Source organism: Boleophthalmus pectinirostris, unplaced genomic scaffold, assembly GCF_026225935.1.
Source record: "Boleophthalmus pectinirostris isolate CB_2022bp ecotype Guang Dong unplaced genomic scaffold, ASM2622593v1 HiC_scaffold_20, whole genome shotgun sequence".
In the NCBI taxonomy this organism is placed as follows: domain Eukaryota; kingdom Metazoa; phylum Chordata; class Actinopteri; order Gobiiformes; family Gobiidae; genus Boleophthalmus; species Boleophthalmus pectinirostris.
This window is the reverse complement of record NW_026571153.1, coordinates 10,499,040-10,523,412: the sequence shown is the minus strand read 5'-3', so window position 1 is coordinate 10,523,412 and position 24,373 is coordinate 10,499,040. Positions and strand designations below refer to the sequence as shown.

Sequence of the window (24,373 nt, the reverse complement as noted above, 5' to 3'; positions counted from 1 at the left end):
CAGGTATTTTTTATTGCATTGAAATACAGTAAAACGTGTGTCCTTAGACTTGCATCTCCATAAACATGACTCCTGCTGGTTTCCATAGAAATGTTTTTCTTTTGGCTATAATATTCCACAATATTCCATACTTCAGCGCATTCACCATGGAGATGGATGAGTTTTTGTGGTTTTTAACTTTTTATTTTCATGGAAACATGTAAATGATGTGCCACCTCTAGAAAGTTGCATGGTGTTGCTAGGCCTGTTACCATAAATATTATATCAACTTATCACTCAATAGTAGACAGATTGCATAATACTTTTTGGGGGGTTGAGACTTTCTCGTTTTGGTTTATTTTTCTGTACTACAATTAGATTTGAGCTGTAGAGTGTTGAACTATGAACTTCTCTGACTTTTTCTTCTATGATAAGTGTTGCATTCTGTTATTTTTTTTATTTACTGTAGTTCTCATTTTAACAATATTTTACAATTAGAACATTTTTTGGGGGGGGAAGGGGGGTATTACCATTTATCGTCTGTATTTACTTCAGCAATATATCACTCTTCAAAATGTGCTTTAATTTTAATTTAATTTCCATGATATTTTTAAAGGAGCTAAGATAAAAACACACATACACACTAAAATCGACTGAAACAACACAGATTTTGCTGAAAAGACTTGGACTGAAACTAAATCATTATAGAACGTATACATTTGTCATTTTCAGTGAAGATTATGATAAGTTTAAGCTGTATCCAGGATGTTTTTGGCTGACAGAAGACCACGTTATCCATCAGAGCATCAAACCTGCAGTGTTTTCTGGCAGTGTCATTAATTATTCAGAACAGGACCAGGGCCAAATCCTGCTTTGTCTGAACTCCCCGGCCACAGGGTCCATCTGCTCTTGGCGTGGACCTGGGTGTGTTTGTGACTTCTACAGTTACAATATATGGGCCAAAGTCCAGTCCGAGCTCAAACTGTAACAGCGCTGACTGAGTCCTGACACAACACCAGCTGCTGTTTGTGTGAGGAGTGGACCAGGGAGGGGGCAGTGGGAGGGCATCTGGGGCAATGTCTGGAATTAAGTGCTACCACTGCCAGACAAAAAATAAGAAGTGAGGTCAACGCGGACAAGCAAATGTGGCGATTTGTTTTACTGTTGTATACACTGAAAAACTAAAATCTAGCAAAGTTAAAGTTAACATTACTTGAATTAACAAAGTTTTATCATGATAATTTGACAAGTAAAATTATCAACCAGTGGAATAAGACTTTTTGTACTTAAGACTTCCTGCACTGTGTAACTTTTCTGGTAGAGGGTCCGTCACCTCCTCATCTCCATGGAAATATTGTTGCTTTGTCCAAAATGCTCCACACTGTTGCATTAAACTGTATTAAACGTTCCTATGTCCATGAAAACAAAAAAGTGACACCACCGAGCCAAGTTACACGTCAGATCTGTGGAGAGGCTTTTTTAAGTAATAAAAACACCTGTAATTGAGTAAATGCAAGATAGATAAGTTTAATGCCATACTGTGGAACATTTCAGGCAAAGCAGTCAAATCATCATGGGAAAAAAAATCAGATGACAGACCCTCCACCAGAAAAGTTAAAATATGAAAATTTGTCTTGCTACACTAATGTCGCTTGAAGTAAAGAAAACACACTTACTCCATTCCGTAAATAAAGTAAAATGGTTTTAATTTTAGTCATTTTAGCTAGCTTTTTGCAGGGTTGGCCTGTCATCACCATAACAAATTTTGAAGTACAATATATTGCTGAAGAAAAACGATAATATTGAAACTTTTAAATTTGACACTGACAGTAACTCTAAAGCAGGATTATCTCCAAAAACTATTCTAAATGTATGATATTGTTAAAAAGGACAAACTGCAATAAATAAATAGAAGAATTAAACACTTTAGTAGTTACTTTGTATGTATAATAAGACATAGAAGTTATTCATTTGCTCCTTGCAGCTGAAATCTTATAGTACAGAAAAATAATAAAAGATTTCCAACTAGTACAATGAAAAATATTGATACATTTTGATACCTAAAAATGATTTTTCTATCTATCAAATATTAAATGATCCAACTAAATTAATTTTAACCAAAAAATTGTTAAAATTTGCTTTGATCTTTTTAATTAATAGTAATAGTCATTTACATGTGACAAACACATCTCAAAGTGCTACAGTTGGTTTATAATTACAATTTATTGAGAAGTTTACAGTCAATTCTCTGTCAATGAAAGCATGCTGTTTGTTGCAGAAGTTGGACTTTTGAGTAAGAATTGAAGTCTCTGAATAGGGGCCAATTATATTAAAGAAATGAATGTTGAATAAAAATAAAAAAATTAAGATTATATTAGAAAGAGCTAATGGCCTACTTGTTTACGTTGTAATAAAGTTCAAATAATGACATGCCCAAGCTACATTTCCAACCTTGCATTTTTATTTAGGCTGTTTAAAGTCAATTTTCTCTTTTCGCTGTCCAACTTTGTTATATAAGAGAACAGATACATCACTTTGGTGCATTCAAGGACATCATGAATATCAGGAATAGTAGCTTCTTTGTTTGAAATATACCCTCTGCTCTGTACAATATCGAGTAACAGAGAATTGTCTTTTTGTTCTCTACACAGGAAAGTCCCATCTGGCCATTGTCCAAAAAGTCAACAATGAAGGAGAAGGAGACCCTTTCTATGAAGTTTTGGGACTGGTCACCCTTGAAGATGTTATAGAGGAAATCATCAAATCAGAGATCCTTGATGAATCAGACATGTACAGTAAGTAGACCATGTCCTGTTATTGAAAGATTATTTTATTATTATTTTATGTATTTTAATTTGTATATTGCATTTATTTATTTATATTTTAAACTGATATTTGTGTTTCCTTGTCTCATCAGCTGATAACCGTACCAGGAAAAAGGTGGCCCCAAATAAAAACAAGAGGGACTTTTCTGCTTTTAAACATGAGAGTGAATCTAAAGTGAAGATTTCTTCTCAGCTCCTCCTCGCTGCCCATCGCTTCCTAGCAACAGGTAAGAATACATGCCATATTTATTTCAACACTGTACTTCATCATAAACAGGAGGTAATTAACACCTGCTTGTAGGCCAACTAGATAAATGTTGGTCAGATGTAATGTTGTCTCCCAGTAAATTTAGTCCCTTTGGCCACTTGGACAGCTAATTTTGTAACGTATTGATCTTGTAACCTTGACTACTTCCTCTGTAATATAATCCGTATTTGCTTTTACATCGATTTGATCTTCGTCCAGACATAGAACCAAATTTAACATAACTTTGAAGCTCCTAGGTGCACAATATAAAGATTTTAGTGGGAGTTTTGCCACTTGCTGAAATGCTCCATAGTGTGGCATTAAACATATCTGTCTCCATGGAGATACCAAACCAAGTCACAGGTCAGATCTGTGGTGAGACAAACTCGCTCACAGTTTTAGTTGTTGATTTTTTTTTAGCTATTGTTAGTGAATGCATGATAGTGTAATGCTACACTGTGGAACATTCTTGGCAAAGCAATATCATCTCTATCCAGCTATGGCATCCTCTGTGGTCATTGCAATTAAGCAATAAAATCAAAATATTATATCTTTTGAATGGGGAAAGTCCTCATCACGTCCTTCAAATCAGGAAGGAATTGTTTGTCTGGAACCCATGAATAGAGGGAAACAGGTGCATGAGAAAAGTTACATAGTGCACCTTTAATTCCAGAAATATTTATTTCATTACAAACCATTGCAACTAATACAATGGAGCTCAACAGTGACCATCCGCTCAGACCTGTCCCCGGTTCTGGAAGTAAACTTCTTATTCATTTTTTCCACCGACTGTCTGGAAAAAAAAAGTCTGAAAGCATAATCAGCAACGCGGTAACTAATGAACACAAGACCTATAATTTCATTTAAAAATCTGTTTCTGAAACTTTATAATCCATGAAGTTATTAAAGCATTAGTTACACTTAGCTGTTGCCCTCTGCGATGTCTTTGAACTCTTAATATTTGAAATTTTTGAAAAGCCTATGGGAAAAATAAATGGAAAATGCACTTCCGGATCCAGAGCAGGCGGTCACTGTTAAAGGTCCTGTATTGCGCAAAATTGATTTTTCAGAGCTTTAAGACATGTTAGAATGCTGTTACTCATCAAAAACACATTATAAATGGCGTAATACAGACCCTTTAAGCTCCATTGTGTTTAGTTAAAGCCCTAATTGACTAGAACATGTTTTTTTTGCCTCTTCTTGGCTATTGTAAGCATACAGTAATTCAGTGGTATGTTTTTTTGTAAAAGTGGTCAGACAGGGCTTAAGTATCAACCACAATGCCATGATCCGGGGTGTGATCCTGACCCCATCACCTGACTCCCCGCACATGTCTGAGCACGCTAGACTCGACGTGTTTATATCCATTTGTGTAGCTCATTTTAGCACATGTATCTGAGCCTACCAACCAGGAACAGTGTGGAGAAGAGCCAGGCTGGAGGACTGCAGCTGAGAATGTCGCAATCTGCTCTAGTTAGCATATTTATAGCGCTGACGGTTGGCTTTAGTCGTCGCTTAACATGACATAGCTCTTCTTACTCATAGGCAATTAGTATTTTGTAATAAGTTTGTTTTTTTCTTCTTTTTATGTCTTATAATAGATGATAGAAAACTGAAAATAGGCAACTAAAGGCCCCATATTACGCAAAATTGACTCTTGTGAGCTTTAAGCCATGTTATAATCTTTTTGCATCATCAAAAACATGCCCAGTGTAGTTATTTTGTTTACACATGTGTGAGTAATCCTTTATTCTTAATCTGTTTACATAACCAAATCTAAAAATGCTCTGTTCCACCTTGTTATGTTATGAAAGTTTTCAATTTAACAGCTACCTTTTACATTTTGTTTAGTAACGATGTAACAATATCCAGATCTCACAGTACGATATTTTCCACGATATACATCTCACAGTATGGTATTTTGTGGAGGGTAACAAAATTGTGATTATGCTTCTTTTTCCTCTTAAAATACCTTGACAAGACTTAATTTAAAGAACTAAGACTTAAAAGTGCTTAGAACTGTTATTTCTTCATGTAGTTTGCATCAAAACGGAGCAAAGCTTTTGCCGCACCATGACAATGATTTTAAGCAAAGAAACTTGTGATTTGATATATTGTGATGGCCCATGATATTACTGAGAGACTTTTGACGACACGACACCACAATATTTTGGTTATTGTTACATCCCTATTGTTTAGTAGAGATTGGTAGTTTCAGGGCTGAAATTGTCCAAATGATTCTACTGTTATATATGTAGTGTAAACACATTTTCTGATTGAGAGAAGAACTGTAGTGAATGAAACAAAACATAACTCCAGGCATGTTTTTGATGAAAAAACATTATAACACTCAACAGAAAACAGCCTAATATGGACCCTTTAAAGTTGGAGTACTCTGAGCTAAATCTATTTAACTACTTGATGTTTTAAGTAGGTAAATAAGTACATTTCATGAATCAGTTACGCTCATATCATTTCAGTCCTCACTTTGTTTGTTCTGTGGAGTCTATTGCTTTGAATTTGGGTGGAGACCAAGGCACTCAGGACTAGCTGTTCCCATTACAGCAACTTGTCATACGGCAATTGAGAAATCCATATCCACAAAAGGCACTTCAGAAATTCAGTTCATAATTTTTCTTGTATCTATCAAATCATAAACATTGCAGAAGACTTTGTTAATTATTAATTTTAGTACATATTTCTATCGCTTACCAAATATATTCTTTGTGCCTTTTTAATGTAAACCTTAAGGTTGTTGTGTTTTTACTACTTAAAAAAAAAAATACTTTTTTTTCCTCATATTGACTGATCTAACTTTTTGGTGCATTTATTGCCATGGTATTAGCTGTAGTCCTCTCAATTAAAAAGCACCAAGCATTAAGTCTGTCAGGATTCAATATATACTATTAACAACATTTTTCAGGCTCAGTATTTATCATGTGTACCTTTTCTTTGTACTAGTGTGGCCATTTTTAATAATTGTACATAGTATTTAAGTATTTAAGTATTTAAGTTGTAGATTCCGGTGATTTTTATACCAAACTATTGTTAAAATCTGTTTTGATATCACAGAAGTGCAGCCGACAGACTTGGCTTCCTTTTGTGCACAAATTTTACAAATATCCAATGCGATTCTTAGCTCACAGTCAAGTCAGACATATTTTATTTTCAGAAGTTAGTTTTCTTTACTGCTCTCAGGCCGTTGCTTTTTTGTCCCCTTTTCAAAAACTAACAGGTATTTTAAAGCTTGTACTCCTACTGCAATTCATCTTTTAATTTCTACATAGGTGTAATATCATTTGATTGGGGCTTCATTGACCTCAGAGCTCCTGTACATTCAGAATCACTACAACTGTTGAGTGTTTGTTGTATGATTTTTATTGCTCAAACGAATTGCCCCGGTGGGATTAACAAAGTCCTTTGAAACTGAATCTGAATAGATGTTCCAGATAGATTGATAGATAGATAGACAGATAGATAGATAGACAGATAGACAGATAGACAGATAGACAGATAGATAGATAGATAGATAGATAGACAGATAGACAGATAGATAGATAGATAGACAGATAGACAGATAGACAGATAGATAGATAGATAGATAGATAGATAGATAGACAGATAGACAGATAGACAGAGAGATACTTTATTGATCCCAAAGGAAATTCAATGTCTGGCAACAGTAACAATGAAACAAACATAGCCGTCCATCTTCTTGAATTCACTGACTATAGGGGTGCATTATACTGAATACTATAATTAACTTTAGTGTTTTATTGTACTATTTATACATTTATATCATCCTGCTGTATCATGATATTTTTGCTTAAAATTTGCTCTTGTGACAGGTCCAGATCTAAATGTGATGACTCTGATAATTACCCAGTTCTCATTTTGTATACCACCCACCATAACGCCTGGACTATAATGTAATGTCTGGACTAACTGCCTGTTTTTCTGTTCTTCCTGCAGAGGTCAGCTTGTTCAGCCCATCTCAGATCTCGGACAAAGTGTTACTGAGGATTCTGCGACATCCGGACGTCATCCAGGAAATAAAGTATAATGACAATGATAAACGTTCACTCCATCACTACGTTTACCAGAGGGGCAAAGCTGTCGACTACTTTGTGCTCATCCTACAGGTATGCACTTTAAAAAAGCCACACTGTGTCACTTTTTAGCCACCTGCATGTCTGCATGGACATTTTAATCCTTTGGCTATAATTTTCCTAAGTATGACATTAAGAGTAGTTATCTCCTTGGAGAAGTATGGTGTTAACTTTCTAATTCCATGTAATCATGCAGGTAATTTGCCGCCTCCAGAAAGTTACATGGTGTTGCTTTGAAATTAAGATTAATTTCAGAGTGTATGTTTTTAAACAAGTCCAGGTGCATCTGAGGAAAAACTGTGTAATCTAAAAAGTAAACACCCATGCAAGAGTCACACAGATTTCATATTTTTGTAGAGGTGTAAACTACAGGGTTAGCATGTTTTACACGTAAAACATCAAATTAAATCGTCCAATGAGGTTCATTTGCTCTTCCGATCATTTATTTTAATAGATTTCTTTTTTAAAGGGCCCGTATTACGCTATTTTTCAGATCTATGTTATAATGTTGTTTCCTCATCAAAAACACGCCAAAAAACCTGGTGTTGCGTTTTTGTTCCTCACATGTTTAACACAAAAATCTTCTTCTTTTAAACAGAGAAGTGTCATATGGTAATACAGGAAGTGATCCACTGTGTTTTTAAACTCCATATACCCTCCCTAGAATCACTGAGATTATTTCAGCCCTGGAAATGCCCATCAGATATTGAACCAAAGGTAAAAGAAGCTGTTAACTTGAATATTACTGCTTCATGACGTCACAAGGTGGAACACAGCATTTTGATCTTTGGAGATGTAGACAGTATGTAACAAAGGATACTCAAACAAGTGTAAATGAATCAAAACACAACTTCAAGTATGTTTTTGAGGAGTTGACAACATTATAACATGGCTTAAAATGCACAAGAATAAATTTTGTGTATATAGGACCTTTCTGAAAAAAGTATTAAACTATATAAAATGAAATGATTTCTTTTTCCTAAATATATAAATATCTGACTTGCTAATTACTATTATTGAAATTGGTTTTCATATCAATACCTATGGCTGTATTATGTGATGCACCAGAAGGTGGTTTTAAAAATAAATGGCATGGAGCGGACCCCCCACTGGACTATAATGAACCCCCCAGAGTCCTTCAAAATGCCAGTCTCACGCTGGCGTGGCCCAGAGAAAAACTGTGCACCTGATTTAGAATTCTGACCTTCTAAATACCTCCTCTTCATCCTCCGTCTTTCTCCTCATGTAAGAAGATTTTGTTTTATATATTGAATACAAGGGCCGGATGCAGTTGACTATGGGAGGCATGCCGGCCGCAGCTGGCGGTGAACGAATATATCTCGGTATGAGATAGTGATAAATTATTAAACAACATTGCTCTGACAATTAACTAAATGTGAAATAATTTGATAATTTGCCAAATATTAAATACAAATACTAAAATACTGACCATAATTTAAACTGGAAATCACAAAATAAATAAAACTAGAAATAAAGTATTCAAAGTAATAGCAATTATATATAAATATAGTCTTTTTATAATATACAACTCGCTGGTAATGCCCTCCATAACCTTCTGTATTGAGATTTGGGGCAATACATATAAGCCTAATACAAATGCAATCTTTACCTCGCAAAAAAGGCAACAAGAGCAATCACATTATCAACTTATAATGAACCAACCAGTTCATTATTTATAAACCTTCAAACTCTGAAATGTTATGATTTAGTCAACCTTTACACTTTGGAAATCATGTTCAAAGTAAATAACAATCTCTTGTCAAAATCATAACAGAATATGTTCAAAATAGCTACCGAAATAGCTGATATGAGCTCAGAGGTGCAGCCAAGTTTATTAAAAAGAAAATCAGAACAAATATTATGGAATTTTTTGCCTGTTAAAGGGGTGGAGCTCTGGAACAAATGTACAGAGGACCTAAAAGTGTGCACAACATTCTGTTCCATTTTATAAAGAAGTTAAATGTTTACTCAGGGCAGACAGAGGACATCTTGATACTTAGTTTGTGCTGTAGTAATTTGTTGTACTGTTACTGATTTCAATCCAATCCACTTTATTTTTATATAAAACATTTCACAAACAATCAGTTTCCAAAGTGCTGCACAAATACATAATAATAACAAACATAAATATGATAAAATAAACGCCCAGATTTAATCATACTAATCTTAAAATAATAAAACCAGTAAAATAAAATAAGAGCAAAATCATAGAATAGCAATAAATAAATAAAGCCAATAAAAGACATTAAAAATAAAATAAAATAAATAAAAGACACAGAGGACCACACAACTCACGCAGAGTAAAAAAAACAGAGAATAAAAGTGGGTCTTAACACAATTTGTTTCCTTTTGCTGTATTTATATGAACTGGTGTCAAGGTGACGCTCTGATAAAGGAATAAAGTGTAGGCATAATAACCTCAAGTTTCAGCCTACACCTTTTCAGTCTGTGTATGTTAAATAAGACAGTCTGTGGAACAATGTCAGAATATACCTGTGACCGAAATAAAAATTAATCAAAAATCAAACTTAATGTTTGGAATTGACAACTGCAAAATTCATTGTCAATTGAAGTACCGTCTTTTTTGGACTATAAGTCGCACTTTTTTTCATGGTTTGGGTGGTCATGTGACTTATACTCCAGCGTGATATATATATGAAAATTTTCACACCAAGAGCCGTGAGAATCTCGTGTGCCAGTATCTGCTGCCCCTATTACCACTGTCACATCGCTCTTTTCTGTACGTCTCCTGCGGAAAAAGCTTTTGTCCTTCTGCAAGAAGTGAAATATTCAGTCGAAAATGGTAATCAAGCAGCAGAAAGAAAGTTGTGAGGGACTGGCAAAAAGCGGGGATGGAGAACACAGTTTCATGGTAACCGGGAGGGTGCACCATGCAACTTTACTGGAAGTCACTGGATGGATCTACAAAGCCTGGACTTCAGTAACAAAACCATCCTGTTGGGATTCAGAAAGGCTGGAATAATTCTAACTGAAACTGATACTGAGTCTGACAACAGCTACGCAGTTTACCGCTGGAGGCCGTGGAATTGAAATAGATCTATAATAATTATAGTTCTATGAAAGTTACTCAGAGGTGACACTGAGGATGAAGAATTCAATGGATTTAGAGATTTGAGTGAGATGGAGAGTATGGTAAACTTGTTCTGTTCTGTTGTTTATGCTATAGTTATCTGAAGAACTGTTCATATGTTACATTGACATACCAGACGCCTATTCAGTCTGTTACTATATAACTTGTCTTTGATGAAATGTCGGTTCCTGGTCTCTCATTTTATAGCATACATTTTCCCCAAAAAGTGTGACTTATATATGTTTATTTCTTCTTCATTACGCATTTTTTGGCTGGTGTGACTTATACTCCGAAGCAATTTATAGTCTGAAAAATACGGTAGTTGAAAATGTGCTTCCATACATGTGCATTAAAGTATAACAAACAAATGGTCAATGCAATAAAAGACAAACCTAAAAAAAAAAAAATTATTTACTTGCATTTTGTTCACTGAGCAATGTACCCTCCTCATGTACTCTTCAGATAACAATAATAGCACTTCATTACTAAATCAATATCCCCCGAGCTCATGCTTTTGAGTTTGAGAAGTGGTGATATGGAGGATATGTGGAGAGTCCATGCAGACTACAGAGCACGACTGTATTCTCTTCCATAAAAAGGGATCTTATCCGCAGACTGTCACGCTCCATAACACCAGAGCTGCTCTGAGATCATCTGCTATATCGATGCACATGCAGAAAATACAGGCACAATCTCGCTGGACCATCCCACTAAGGTAATACAGCATGGTCTTTATCTGATACCTGTGTGTAAGTACATGCTCCCTGTCTCCAACTTATACTTTATACTTTACACTTTACATAACATCATCTACAACAGAAGACCAGATTGTGGTACGGTTTCCAAGATAAGTTTAAAATCATATCTGTGTGTAGAGATTGGTTTTATGAACTACAGATGTGATGAAGAAAGATAGAAAGACAGAAAGATAATCCGTGTATTGTTCATTTGTTTTTCAAAATAAAACCAAAAATAAGAAAACAAAAAAACAAAACAGTTTTCTTTATTATTTGTCTCCAAAACCAAAATGAACAAACAGATAATGATTAGGTTTTTTTGTTTGTTTTGTTTTGTTTTGGGGTTGTTGTTTTTTTTTTCAGTTTTTACGTTTCCCATTTCTGTGACTTAAACTGCGAGACCGGGACTGAGACCAGGACTGAGACCAGGACTGAGGCCGGGACCAGATCAGGACCAGACCAGGACTGAGATGGGTACCAGTCCAGAACCAGACCAGGACTGAGACCAGGACCAGACCAAGGCTGAGACCAGGACCAGACCAGGGCTGAGACCAGGACCAGACCAGGACTGAGACCAGGATTGAGACTGGGACCAGACCGGGACTGGGACCAGGACCAGACCAGGACCTGACCAGGACCAGACCAGGACTGAGACCAGGACTGAGACTGGGACCAGACTAGGACTGAGATCAGGACCAGACCAGGACTGAAACCAGGACTGAGACTGGGGCCAGACCAGGACTGAAACCAGGACTGAGACTGGGGCCAGACCAGGACTGAGACCAGGACCAGACCAGGACCAGGACCAGACCAGGACTGAAACCAGGACTGAGACTGGGACCAGACCAGGACTGAAAATGGTTTAGTCCTGGTTTAGTCCTGTTTCAGTCCTGACTCAGTCCTGGTTCAGTCTGGCATTGCAGTTTAAGTCACAAAAACGGGAAACAGCCGTTATCCTTTTTTTTTTTTCCATTATTAATTTAAACACAAAATTGAAAACTGAAAAAACAAATCGTTATCTATTTTTTCATTTTGGTTTTGGAGACAAATAAAAAAGAAAGAAAACTGTTGTTCTTTGTTTTCTTATTTTTGGTTTTATTTTGAAAATCTAATGATACACGGATTAAAGATTTTTAGAAATTTGTATTTGATATCTGTAAGGTCTTGAAGTTTATGGAGTAACATTATGTGTTTATCTGGTGTAATAAATGAGGACAAATATAGATCAGTTTGGTTCTTGAGCTCATCTTAAACGCACAGAGAAGCCCAACCTCTATTCACATTTCTCTATACCAAGCAGCAGAGTTTAATTCTTTGTTTTTTTTTTTTTTTTTGTCTCTGTAACATTATTGAACTCTGGGTGTACAGCGGCGAGTCTGTGGGTGGTGATAGGGAGTAGATGAAAACAGAAATTATCCGAGCACTTAAGCCTTAATTAAAGGACAATGCAGGATTATTCTAACAAGCATAAATCAAGCTAAATACAACTTTGAGTACACTTATGATGAGGTATAACCATTATAACATTGTTGAAAGCTTATAAAAGATAATTTTGTATTTAAAGTCAAATGAAAGAGAGCAGAGTTGGTGAGTTAACAGAACACAGACTGAAACATTCAAACTCTTAAACATCAGTGGCAGAGGTGGGACCAAGTCGTTGTTTTGCAAGTCTCAAGTAAGTCTCAAGTCTTTGACCTCAAGACCGAGTCAAGTCCCAAGTCAAAGACAGGCAAGTCTAAGTCGAGTCTCAAGCCACTGGGCCATAAGTAAAATGTCAAGTCCAAGTCATCTGTTTTGAGCTTCAAGTCATTTCAAATCTTTAAACCAAAGTATAGTAATATAGCTCAGATTTTTGCAATTTATATGAATTTCAAACTAAATTGTATTTAAAACATCAGGAATATTTAGATAAGAGTTGTAGAAATGCACATTTTTCCTTTTTAAATATGTTGACAAGAGTGCGAATTATTACGGTCAAAACAGAAAGAGTTAAGATTTAAGAGTGCTTAATCTTAATTTAATAACAGTTAATTTGTTAACTAGTCTTTTCAAGTCACACAGCGTTCAAGCCCAAGTCTAGTCCCAAGTCATTGACCTTCAAGTCCAAGTCGAATCCCAAATCTTTGTCTACTTTATCAGGTCAAGTCTCAAGTCCTAAAAATAGTGACTCAAGTCTGACCCAAGTCCAAGTCACAACTGCAAGTCCCCACCTCTGATCATTGGAACAAGCAGGTCTACTTCAAATACATGGATGTGTTTGTAAGAGCTTATAGAGCACACAAAATGCACAAGTAAACTGCTTTGGATAAACAAGGCCCATCTCTATGACTCTTCATTTGAGCTGTGAGACCATTTTAGTCAGTGGTGTAGTGGGGATTTTTTTAAGTGGGGTCTATGCAATTTGTGACTGAACCAGGAGGGCTAAACCAGGACTAAACCAGGATTAAACCAGGACTGAACAAGAACTGAACCAGGATTAAACCAGGTCTAAACCAGGTCTAAACCAGGTCTAAACCTCTAAACTCCCACTTGGACCACGGATATGAAGTCAGGTTCGAGCTTGAAGCATATTATTTTTGTTTCGCGTGTCAGACTCAGAGAGTAGCGTGTAGCCTCACCACAACACTGACTACCAGACCCATAGGCAGTGATATGGATGCAGTAAGGTATTGCAGTAATACAAGGGACTGAAACTGTCATTTAAGCCATCAAAGCATCCAAACACAATGAAAACAGTTCATATTTATGCATCACAGTCAGGACTAAACAAGGACTAATCTTGGAAAGAGAGAGAGAGATAACCCAGAGCCAGTGTCCGCAAAGCACGATCTGGCGATGTGGGGCGTGGGGCTCTGTGCCGGTCCTTTCGCCTGTGGTCACCCGGCGGTCTACGTGGGTGCACCTCCGCGCCTGTCCCGACACTCATTCCTGTTTAGTTCTGGTTTAGACCTGATTTACACCTGTTTTAGTCCTGGTTCAGTTCTGGTTTAATCCTGGTTTAGTCCTGGTGCAGTTTTGGTTCAGACCTGGTCCCTCATATCTCAGGTCACTATGGGACAGTACTGGAGATATCATGAGCCTATGCAGTTGTTTTCACCATTGCCAGTAGCTCCGGTTTGGTAGTTATTTTACATGTGCCACGCCCACTAACCCCTGATTTTAGTGCTCTTACTTTTGAAGAAAATACCTAAAGATGTTTCAGGGTGCGATAAGAAAAACACAGTGTCATCACGATGTCTTTTTTACAGTGACACGGTGATACAAAATGTGATCAAATGTGACTATTTGAGATGTCTGTTAAGGTCTGTGATAACATCTGTCAGGGCATGAGTGGCCTTGTGTGGGACTGAACACAGAGCTCCTTGACACCTCTCCAGCACAGACAGGTTTTATATTAACACTCAGACAGAGGTAAGAGCGCAGAGGACAGCCACAGCCTTCACTTCAGACTATAGACAGATCAATAACTACACAGAGGAATGCAGCGTTTCTCTGAGATTAGATGGTGGCAAACCTTGGTATATGTGTTTAGTGTAGTATATATTTAAATTTATTGTATTATATTGTATTTAGGGGTGTAACGATATCCAAGTCTCACTATATGATTTCGTCACGTATGAACCTCACAGTACGATATTTATTGTGAAAGTTCATGATATGGTGGGGAGGCTCACAATTAGGGATGTACTAAAAAATAGTCTTACCCACACCATAAAGCACTCAAAGAAAATCTGTTATTACGCCAGACTGTCGATGTGAATGTCCGTGTCGATAGAATAATGTTTGAAATAAAACTAACCTTGCACCGCATGAATCGTCAAATGTTGAGGGACTATTTTCTCAGGAGGAGCGGTGAGATAGGACAGAGGTAGGGGTGTAACGATATTCTAGTCTCACGATATTTATTGCGATATCGTGGGAAAGTTCATGATATGGTGGGGAGGCTCACGATTAGGGATGTAACAATATCCAAATCCAAACCAAAACATTTTCACAATATACATCTCACAGTACGATATTTATTGAGATATTTTGTCTTGATTTTCCTCTTAAAGTGCTTTGACAAGACTGAATCCAAAGAACTAAGACTTAAAAGTGCTTAGAACTGTTATTTCTTCTTGTAGTTTACGCTGAAATGGAGCAAAGGATCATGGTCTATGTAGTTCCCTTTGTCTTTTTTTAGCTTTTGCTGCACCATAACTTTTAATTTAAGCAAAGAGGCTTGTGACAACTTTCACAATACAATATCATGATATTTCGGTTATTGTTACATCTGTAATTGTACTGTGGAGCAAATTGGCAAAAAAGGGAAACTCTAGGTTAATAAAAAGTGCAAATATGTAAATGTTGAGCTGTATGACAGACTTATCTACCTCCATGGAGACAAGCGGGCGAAGTGACAATACCAGACCAAGTTACGGGTAAGACACCAAGGACAGTAAGAATACATGTCTCTAAGTGTATTTTTAACCATACAAAACAAATCAAAAGAAGACAAGAAAGGGTAAGTCTGACGGCACAACGTGGAGCATTCCAAAGCAAAGCAGCAACATCTCCATGGAGACAAGCACGTGTGTGTGTGCCTTCACCTTCACCTGGAAACAGATTATTATCTCCATTCCCTTCAGTGATGTATGGTCTGGGCTCTGAGCATAGTGCGGACAATGAACTTTAATAATTACAGGTTTAGAAGGGCAAACTGACCATCACGAACCAGAACTTTTATTTCCTGAGCATATTTTCCCTCTGCTCAGGTGATGTCAACACAGAAGTAAAAATAGTTACTCTTTAATTGTGTATGGATAAAAAAAGATCTCATCCACTGTCACTAGGGAAAGGCAGGTTTTGTGCCATTCTCCAGCTGGTCCTTAACAAAAAGAAGTCGACCTAAACATGGGTCAAATGAAGAACGAACGTCACAGGGACATACTGTGCAGTTTAATCAAATGTATAATTAAACTCAGCAGTTATCAGACAAACCAACAAGACCTGTGATATTATAATCAGTGGCAGAAGAAACACTCAATTTTGTTACTTTTTTTGTTACTTGTAACTAAAAGTACAGATACCGGAGCAAAAAAAAACTCAAGTAAAAGTAAAAGTATCACATGAAAAAAATTACTTAAGAAAAAGTATTAGTTTAGTACGTGTTTAAAAACTGAAAGAGTATAAAGTTAAAGGATTTAGCACAGATTTTGAGATCTAATAAAGCTTCATATGTAGTGACTTTGATACAAGTTTGTGCTGAACAAAAACAATTGAATCCATAGTCCTAGCTGTTTTTATTGGAATATTTTTAATAATAATAAAAATAATAATAGTAATACATTTTATTTATTATACGCCTTTCTGGTTACTCAAGGTTGCCTTTTGTTTGCTCAGAATACAAACATGTTACAAATAAAGCCCTCAGGCTTTGCAGCAGGTCTGACACAATAATAAAAATACTTTTACTTTTCAGTCCTGTTAAACAATGTAGTACAGTAGAAAGTACAGATATCTGCTCTCTAATGTAGTGAAGTAAAAGTAAAAAGTATCTACTTTAACATATACTTAAAAGGGATGTAACGATATCCAAATCTCACTGTAAGATATTATCACGATATGCATTTCACGGTACGATATTTATTGTAGTATTTTGGAGAGGCTGATATAATTGTAGATAGGACACTTTTTTGCTTTTAAAATACCTTGACAAGATTTTGGTGTGAATTATTACTGTCAGAATCTCAAGAATTCAAGTAAAAAACATATTTCTTCATGTTGCTTGTACTGAAATGAATCATGGGATATGTAGTTCCCGATGTTTATAAGCTGTTGCTACTGTAAAACCATGCATTTAAGCAAAGGAACTTGTGATTTGATATATTGTGACAGCCTATGATATTATTGTGAGACTTTTGATGATACGATATCAAGATATTTTGGCTATTGTTACATCGCTAGTACTTAAGTAATGTAACAATACCTAAGATGTGTACTAGTAGAGTACTTTAATACTTTTACTTCATCACATTCCACAAGTGATTATAATGCAAGTGACATCAATAGCATCTGTTGACAAGTGTGCAGAACGAAGACCCAAAGCCTGTGGAGTGGATGTGGAGAGCTCTCAACCCTCAGCCAACAGCTCCAATACATTTCCCATAGGCTCTCATGCCCCCATTGAAACACCGGTTCGTTATTATGTATGAAATAATGGCTAATTTTGCATCAGGATTTGACAATGCAATACTTTCCACTGTTTTTCACTCTGAAGGTAGTCCATTTGGCACGAAGTGGGCGGTTTACATTAGAACATTTGAGGCTAATCACTATATTCAATGGTGTTTAAATTAGCGTGACCACGAGCAAGCCTTTGTATAATGATAATGTCATGATCTCATGGTGAGTGAATGCAGTGAAGCTCAAAACAGGCACTATTTGGCCTCAGGAGGACAAACTAGATCCAATAGCTTGTGAATTTTGTTATGCGTTACAAAAAGTATTGTATGGATATTTTTAAACTTTTAGCATAAAATCTGTAGCATAAATTTTTGGCAAGGTTTGTTTTGATGTGGACAAACCAAATGCATCATTGATCAGCTGTTAAGCCTATCTAAGCTCTTGGCTGGAGAGGCAAGCAGCACCGCACGTGTACTGGAGTTGTTGCTGATTGATGAAATGAGTTCCTGATTCGTAGTTCCTGCCCAGTTATTTGCCCTGCATGTTGTCTTATTTATCATGCTTTCCTTTCTTGGAATACTGTCATTGTTTAATAGGGTTAGGCATTATAAGTACTTTTTACTTCAGCCTAAAACCTTTCGGTCATGATCTATGGCACAGTTTCCCCCAACTTGGGGGTCACCTTGTCACAGTCTACATGTAGGTTTGCAATACACAGTTCTCCGCGGGTGGTGGGCCCACATGAGGACGGCCCCACATCGCTCCTTCAGGCTGAGCCCGGCTGGGCCCAATGGGGGAAGGCCCAGCCACCAGGCGCTTGCTGGCGAGCACCCATCCCAGGCCTGGCTCCAGGGTGAGGCCCCGGTGACCCCAATCCGGGCGACGTAACTGGCCTTGCTGGTATACTCATCATAAGGGGCTTCTGAACCCTTCTTCATCTGACCCGTCCCCTCAGACCTGTTTTACTTTGGGTGACCCTACCAGGGACATGAAGCCCCCGACAACATAGCTCCCGGGATCATTCGGGCACTCAAACCCCTCCACGACGATAAGGTGACGGTTCAAGGAGGGGGCGCCTGATCTAATGTTTTTAATAGTTTCAAACTGGGGTAATACTAAATGTTCAGAGAAACATGATCACTCAGTCAACAGTAAAATGTTCAATAATGGTCAAATCCACATTTATTTTGTGATTTACAAATAATGTCTATTGACTTGGGTCGTGAAGGTTTGTGACTTTTAAAATATGGGTCCCCAGAAAAAAAGTTTGAGAACCACTATCTATGGGGTTGTAGTCTATGTTTCGTTTTGTTTTGTAGTGCTGCTTAATGACCGAATAAACTACTACTACCACTGTGGAGAATGTGGCCATGAAAAAATCTATATCAGTTGATTGTTTACTATAAACTTGTAAGAGAGCTGTGAAGTCACTTTTGGTGCAGTTACCTCTTTGCACTAAAGTGTTCAAGTAAAGCTCTATGTGTATTCTTTAGGCAGCAGTTCCACCAAAACTGCATATTGGCCTTTGATATCAATCTATCTCTAATTCTTACATTCTCGATTTGTAATGTATATTTTATGAAGAGTGCTTTCAAATGGTATTGAGCACTTTTCTAAATCTTATTGCCATTTACTCATTATAAAGTACACTATGTCGAGTAAAATAACTGGCATTCCACAGAAACCCTTGTATAACCATTTTTCAGGTGTCAAGCAGGTGTTTCCTCTTGAGCCTTGAGATGCTTTGTCATCCTCTACAGCCTGTACATTATTGTGTTCACTAAGGAAAGGGCATAAATCTCCTGTCAACTCCTACACACATGTTCTGTTTAAGTAGAGAAGAATAGCAAGCAGCAGGCTGTCAGTCAAAATCATAATATATTTTGGTGCATTTTCAATACTTACAATATTGTTTCAGCTCTAGTTGCCCGTGTAAATTAATGTTTGGTTACAATGACCACGCAGACTTCAAACTTTAAGTCACAAAATCATAATATTATTGTTTCTTTTGAGACAACCTATTCAAATTTGTGGTGTCCCTCAAGGCTCAGTTCTTGTGCTCATGTTCTTCTCTCAAATTCTTTCTGATTAAAAATGATTCTAAATTGATTTCACATATAAACACAAACCTATTTTTTAACATAATAAGATAAAGCTGTTTTCCATATTTCCAAAGCTATTGTTCCATCTTAGTGCATCCTATGAACTTAAAAAATACTTGGAAGCAAATCAATGTCAATCTGAAATGAAGTCATATTCGTATATGTATTTCTGTATAAATCTTTTTACATATCAGATTTTTTGGACTATAAGTCGCACTTTTTCATGGTTTGGGTGGTCCTTGCGACTTATACTCCGGTGTGACTTTAACACTGACAGCTGCGAGATGGTGCTGTAGGCTTGTGTGTCAGTATCTGCTGCTTCTTTTATTTATGTACCACTGTCACTTCGCACAATTGCGCATGTCTCCTGCAGAAAAAAACATTGTCCTGCTACAGGTAGTGAAATCTGCAGCCAAAAACGGTATGTGAGCAGCAGAAAGAAAGTTTGGGATGGAGAACACAGCTTCACAGCAACCAGGTGGGTGCACCATCCAACTTTCCTGGAAGTCATTGGATGGATTGACAAACTCTGGACTACAGTGACAGCTGAAACCATCCTGTTGGGATTCAGAAAAGCCTGGAACTGATACTGAGTCTGACAGCAGCTACGCAGAAGAGGAAATGGAGCTCCTTTTACTTTCAGAGGTCGCGGAGTTGCCATGGATCTATAATAATTTATTATAGTTCTATGGGAGTTGCTCAGAAGTGACACTGAGGATGAAGAATTCAATGGATTTAGTGATTTTAGTGATTTGGAGTGAGATGGAGAGTTTGGTAAACTTTTTATGTTCTGTTGTTTATGCTATAATTATCTGAAGAACTGTTCATATGTAACATTAACAGCCTGTTGTTCTCTGTTCTATTGTTATTACTGTAACTTGCTTTTCGAGATAAATGTCAGTTTCTGGTCTCTGATTTTATAAAATAAATTTCCCCCAAAAAGTGCGACTTACAGACTGGTGCGACTTATATATGTTTTTTTCTTCTTCATTATGCATTTTTTTGGCTGGTGCAACTTCTCTAATCCTGAGCAACATATAGTCAATATGGTACTATCGAAACTAAAACTGATCCAAATTTTACATTGTGCAGGACCCTGGTAAGACTTACTTTAAGACAACATGGAACCGTAACCATTCAGTAGTTAATTCACTTTGACAAGAAAAATATACATATCTTTATTAACACTCACAGTCACTTGGTCAAACAGTGGCGTATTTTGGGAAAGCGCTCAGGTGCGGATAACATTACAGACTCATTTCGTCTCCATACACTGAGCTCCTCCAGAGAGTTTCCCAATCAAAGACCGCAAGTGCACTGAGCTAATAACATTAGCGCTGGGTGTCCGCAGAGGAGTTTCCTGCTCTGACGGCGACAGGTCCTGGGCAGTGGAGAGGGTCACATAGTGCGTAGGATAATTGAGTTAGCATGCGGCGAGTGTGAGGGGGCTGCACTTCCCACACCACTCAGCATGTTTGTTCAGGAGCCTGTGGAGATGTTTGCCCTGCTCCCGAATATGACACCTCCTGATATGACGGCAACGTGCACAGGAACATTCCACAAGCACACTCTGGATTATGACCAGCTCACACTATGATCCCTATAGAGGAGTTAACGTGGACTTGGACTTAGACAAACTTTATTAATCCATGAGGGAAATTATTTGGACACAGTAGTTAATGCATCACAATGTATTATAATAACAAAGGCAAAAATATGAATGGTATAATAAGATAATAAGATAAGGCAGCAGAAATAACAAGAGACTGGGGTCAAATAAGGCATCATTATATAAATGTAAATGTACAAGTAACAATAAAATATAGAAATATAGTATAAAAATCTATCTCAACTAAGCTACTGTGACCTGCTTCCACTTTCTCGGGCGCTCAGATCAGAAAAAGTATCAGAAAATATCTGAAAAGAGGGAGCACTTTATAGTGGTTTAGAAATGTGAAAAACAACCTATACAGTGCCACTTTAGATACTATACCTCGCATTGCATTGTTCACTTACTCATACTGCTCTTTGTTCTACCTCTATAGAGCTAGAGAGAGAACATAAAAAAGACTGTTACTATGGTTTTTACATGTTTGAAACAGCAGTGCAAAATGCCCAAATGCATCAGTATGTTAAAAAACAGAACACAAACAACCTGAGTCATCTTAAAAACTTCAGTGGTTTGATGTTTCTGTGATATGGGACCACCAGAGGCAAAAAATACTCCAATAAAAAAATCAAGTGAAAAAATAAGTATTAAAGTACCAGTTTAAAGATTTTTATGCAGAGTTTAAGATCTAAAAAACTTCAGGTGTAGTCATAAATTTATCCTGAATTTTGTTCAATAAAAACTACTTATTTATTTTTTTATATGTTCCAAAGAGGTTAATTTCCAATGTTATATCGATATAAAGGTTCTTTTTGACAGACCAGACCTTGAAAGGTTTTAGAGGACAAGAAACACAAACATTGCATTAAGGAGGCTATTGACATCTGGAAACGAGCCCATAGGACAATAACAGGGACGAGGGGCCTATCAACTTTCAAGGACCTGTGATGCTGTCCTGGAGAAGCGGAACTGCAGATGGCAGCTGCATTTAGATGTTTTTATTTGTATATTTTTGTTTGCTCAAACTATGACCTTGCTAAAAAAAACATATATATACCCTGAGTTGTTTTCAGCAGGTGTCACACAATAATAAAAATACTTTTACTTTTCAGTCACATTTGCATCAGCAACAAGGACAGAACCCTCACTGTCTGTGAAGTGACCTTGTATATTTTAGTTCCAAATGAAGTGTAAATGAAATTTCATTATTTGTGCAACAATGGAAGGAGTCTTTCCGTATACTGAAATAATTCCGTCTTTTCCACTTGTTGGAAAACCAACATAGTGACTGTATAGGACAAATTGGCACAAATATACAGAAAAACTCAAATGAGGCCAAAAATATGGATCATATCTGAACCAAACAGAGAGTTATTGTTTCAGCAGGTCATGGCACTGCTCCACTGTAAGGAATAACAAAAGCTCTGGGTGGAAAAATCTGCATGTGTCTGCACCTCCAAGCTGCTTGACGCCCACAGAGAACGGGCTTAGACTTTAACTGGCCTTTAACTGGGGTTCAGGTGTTCTCATTATAGTTCGGTTTCATAACCACACTGTTCCCTCTGAGGTCTGGAGAGGTCTAGAGTGGTCTGGAGGGGACATGGTCAGCAGACTCTGGCCCAGGTTCAGTTCTTGGAAAGTGGGGACAAGCACAGTTTTAATTACATGTTTTGTTGTTGTGTTGCTCAGGTGTACTGTTCCTCTAACAGCCCTGCACTTATGGATGTGTTTTTAACAGTGTGCGGCGATGGAACAGTGCACTTGAATAGTGTTATTGACTGGCACATATAGAATCCTTGAATTATTTTTATGGAACTTTTTTCTCTTTCACTGAGCACTCAAAACAGATATTTCAGATATTTGCAACTACGCCCACCTCATCAACATTCTGGATGCGTATTCCCGGTACATGTAGTCAGATATTTCCCAACACTGTCAGCATGTGGTGTGGAGTGATATCAGAATTTGACACGTAAATAAAAAATGAATCCTTTTTTTTTTTGCTTTCTCATATGTCTCAGTATCCTACCCACTTCAGAATTGTATCTCTGCGTAACTGTGATAAGGAGTTTTTATACTGTACACACATTTGATTGGATGAGTTTTTCAGCATTTGAAAACCTACGCTTGCTTTAATACCGTTGACATTGCGAGTATGAGTTGAACATTACACCCTCGACTGCAGCTTTCTCATTAGCGCTGACACAGACTATTTACTGGACTGGAGCACAACTGTAATTGCCCATATGTCACGGTTGGTTGGGCCTGACGACAGTGTACACGCCAAAAGAGACACGTGCCAGTGGGTTGTTAAGAGAAGCAAACGTCTACAGACTGGGCGACGGATACAGTTAAACACCCTATACTACGCTATTCTCTGATCTACAGTGTGTTATAATGTTGTTTCCTCATCAAAAACAGACCTGGAGTTGTGTTTTGTTTCATTCACACATGTTTTACACACAAACCCTGCACATTTAGGTTCTTCTCTCAAACTGAAAACACTCTGCTCTACCTTGTGATATCATGTGGTTATACAGGAAGTGCTCCATTGTTTTTTTAAACTCCATAAACCTTCACTAGAATTGTTTGGATGATTTCAGCCCTTGAATTTTAAATCTCTACTGAAATGAAGATTAAAAGTCACCCTTAACTTGAAAACAACCGAAGATTTTGAGATATAAACAGACTAATAATAGACCTTTTCAACGCTTTTCTAGGGCAAAATATCTGTGGAAATGTCTCACGTATTTTCCACCAGCTTCATAAATCTGCCCCATGATCAAATCTCCATCCAAAAAGATCCACAAAGGACATATTATGTTCATGAATAATTTATCCACAACTATCAAGGTAAAAAAGACGAAAATGTAAAGGCGAACCAAGACTAGTATTAGTGAACTACTCCTGAGCAAAACTAATGTTATGCTCATGTATAAAACATAAGTAATAAGTCATTCATTAATAAGTCATTCATTAATAAACTCTGGTCAGATCTGCTCACGTTACGTACACGTTTACATCACATACATCACCATCTAGCATCACCAAGTAGCCGCGTGGCATGCATACACAATTAAATTCCACACACTTTTGCGTCACCGTATGCACGCAGATTTCCTCCCAAAAACTCTCATCTAAACGCGGAATAAAAGGTGAAGAGGTGACACCACTTTTGCGTCTTTTGTTCAAACCATCATCATGTAAAGAGTCAATTTTGCATAAAATAGGATCTTTAAAGATGGTTCAGGCTACATGTGTGATCTGTGAACGTTAATAGGAAAAAGACACCTAGAAATCACATTACACGTGCTTAATTTAAATGGTATTATTACAGAAAGAGTGTAGAAACTTGATATGGGAGGAGTAATGCGGTTTGGTTTTAATTGGATTTTCCATGATAAAAAGGTTTATTGTGAAATGTATTTGAATTTATAATGCAAATTTAATCATGTCTTATCTATTTCAAAGCACATGGGTTAATTGTG

The 24,373-nt window shown here is 37.1% G+C and overlaps 1 protein-coding gene across 1 annotated transcript in view; it reads left to right on the top strand.

Moving 5' to 3' along the window:
- Positions 1-20,873, top strand: part of LOC129409896 (metal transporter CNNM4-like) — a 39,049-nt gene extending 18,176 nt beyond the window's left edge. Inside the window, exons 2-5 of the mRNA XM_055156819.1 lie at positions 2,598-2,774; positions 2,897-3,031; positions 7,024-7,193; positions 20,655-20,873. Of these exons, the coding sequence (XP_055012794.1) occupies positions 2,598-2,774; positions 2,897-3,031; positions 7,024-7,193; positions 20,655-20,873 (701 nt within the window). The remainder of the gene's footprint in view (positions 1-2,597; positions 2,775-2,896; positions 3,032-7,023; positions 7,194-20,654) is intronic.
- Positions 20,874-24,373: the final 3,500 nt, after the last annotated feature.